The sequence below is a fragment of the Aspergillus nomiae genome (genome assembly GCF_001204775.2).
Source record: "Aspergillus nomiae NRRL 13137 chromosome Unknown contig00994, whole genome shotgun sequence".
Classification (NCBI taxonomy): domain Eukaryota; kingdom Fungi; phylum Ascomycota; class Eurotiomycetes; order Eurotiales; family Aspergillaceae; genus Aspergillus; species Aspergillus nomiae.
Genome location: NW_015379046.1, coordinates 1 through 705, shown reverse-complemented (window position 1 = coordinate 705; position 705 = coordinate 1). Strand labels below are relative to the sequence as shown.

The 705-nt window shown below is 61.1% G+C and overlaps 1 protein-coding gene across 1 annotated transcript; it reads right to left on the bottom strand.

Annotated features, from left to right (window-relative positions):
- Window positions 1–16: 16 nt before the first annotated feature.
- ANOM_011860 (uncharacterized protein) lies at window positions 17–644 on the bottom strand (the record flags this gene model as incomplete). The annotated part of the gene is made up of 2 exons (XM_015557115.1): window positions 17–551; window positions 610–644. Coding segments are annotated over 2 exons (570 nt in total), but the record flags the coding sequence as incomplete, so codon positions are not given.
- Window positions 645–705: the final 61 nt, after the last annotated feature.

Sequence of the window (705 nt, the reverse complement as noted above, 5' to 3'; positions counted from 1 at the left end):
CCTAAGCAGAAGCACTCGCCCTCTTCATTCCCTCCTTAACCTCCTCCAACAAGGAAAGTAACTCCTTCGCACCGTCCCCATTCCTCGGCTCAAACTCCAACCCCTTATCAATAGCCACCTGGGCCTCATCCCAGCGCCCCATCTCAGCCAAGCACCTCCCCGCCCTCCACCAGGCCTTGACATTGCCCACGGGCTTACTCTCCACACTACACTTCGCATCCACCAAACCCTCGGGCCACGCCTGCTGCGCCATATACGCCTGCGCACGGTTCGCAAACAAGCCCGCCAGCTCTTCCCGCGCCAGACTCATCGGCTCCCAGCCGGGCCGCGCGATCCCCATGTCGATGGCGTATGTGTACAGGCGCACGGCCTCGGCGTGGTTGTCCTTGCGGTAGGCGGCGTTTGCGCTGTCGCGGAGCTTGGTGATCTGGGCGCTGCGCTTGGGGTTGATGGGGAGCGGGGGCGGGGGGATGTTGGGCGCGTCGAGCGAGATAAGGCCCCGGTGCAGGGCGTTAGTTCGGTCAGTTCGGTGGTTACTGTGCTTGCGGAGGCTGGGGTTGTGGTTTGCGACGAGAGGTTGATGGCTTTGGAGGTCGGGTCCAGGACCACGGGTATTGGTTGTATATGTCGATGCTGTCGGCCATTTGGGGGGTTTTATTTTTCTTGGTGGGTTTGGGGGGTTTGTTTCTTGTTGCGGGTTGGGTA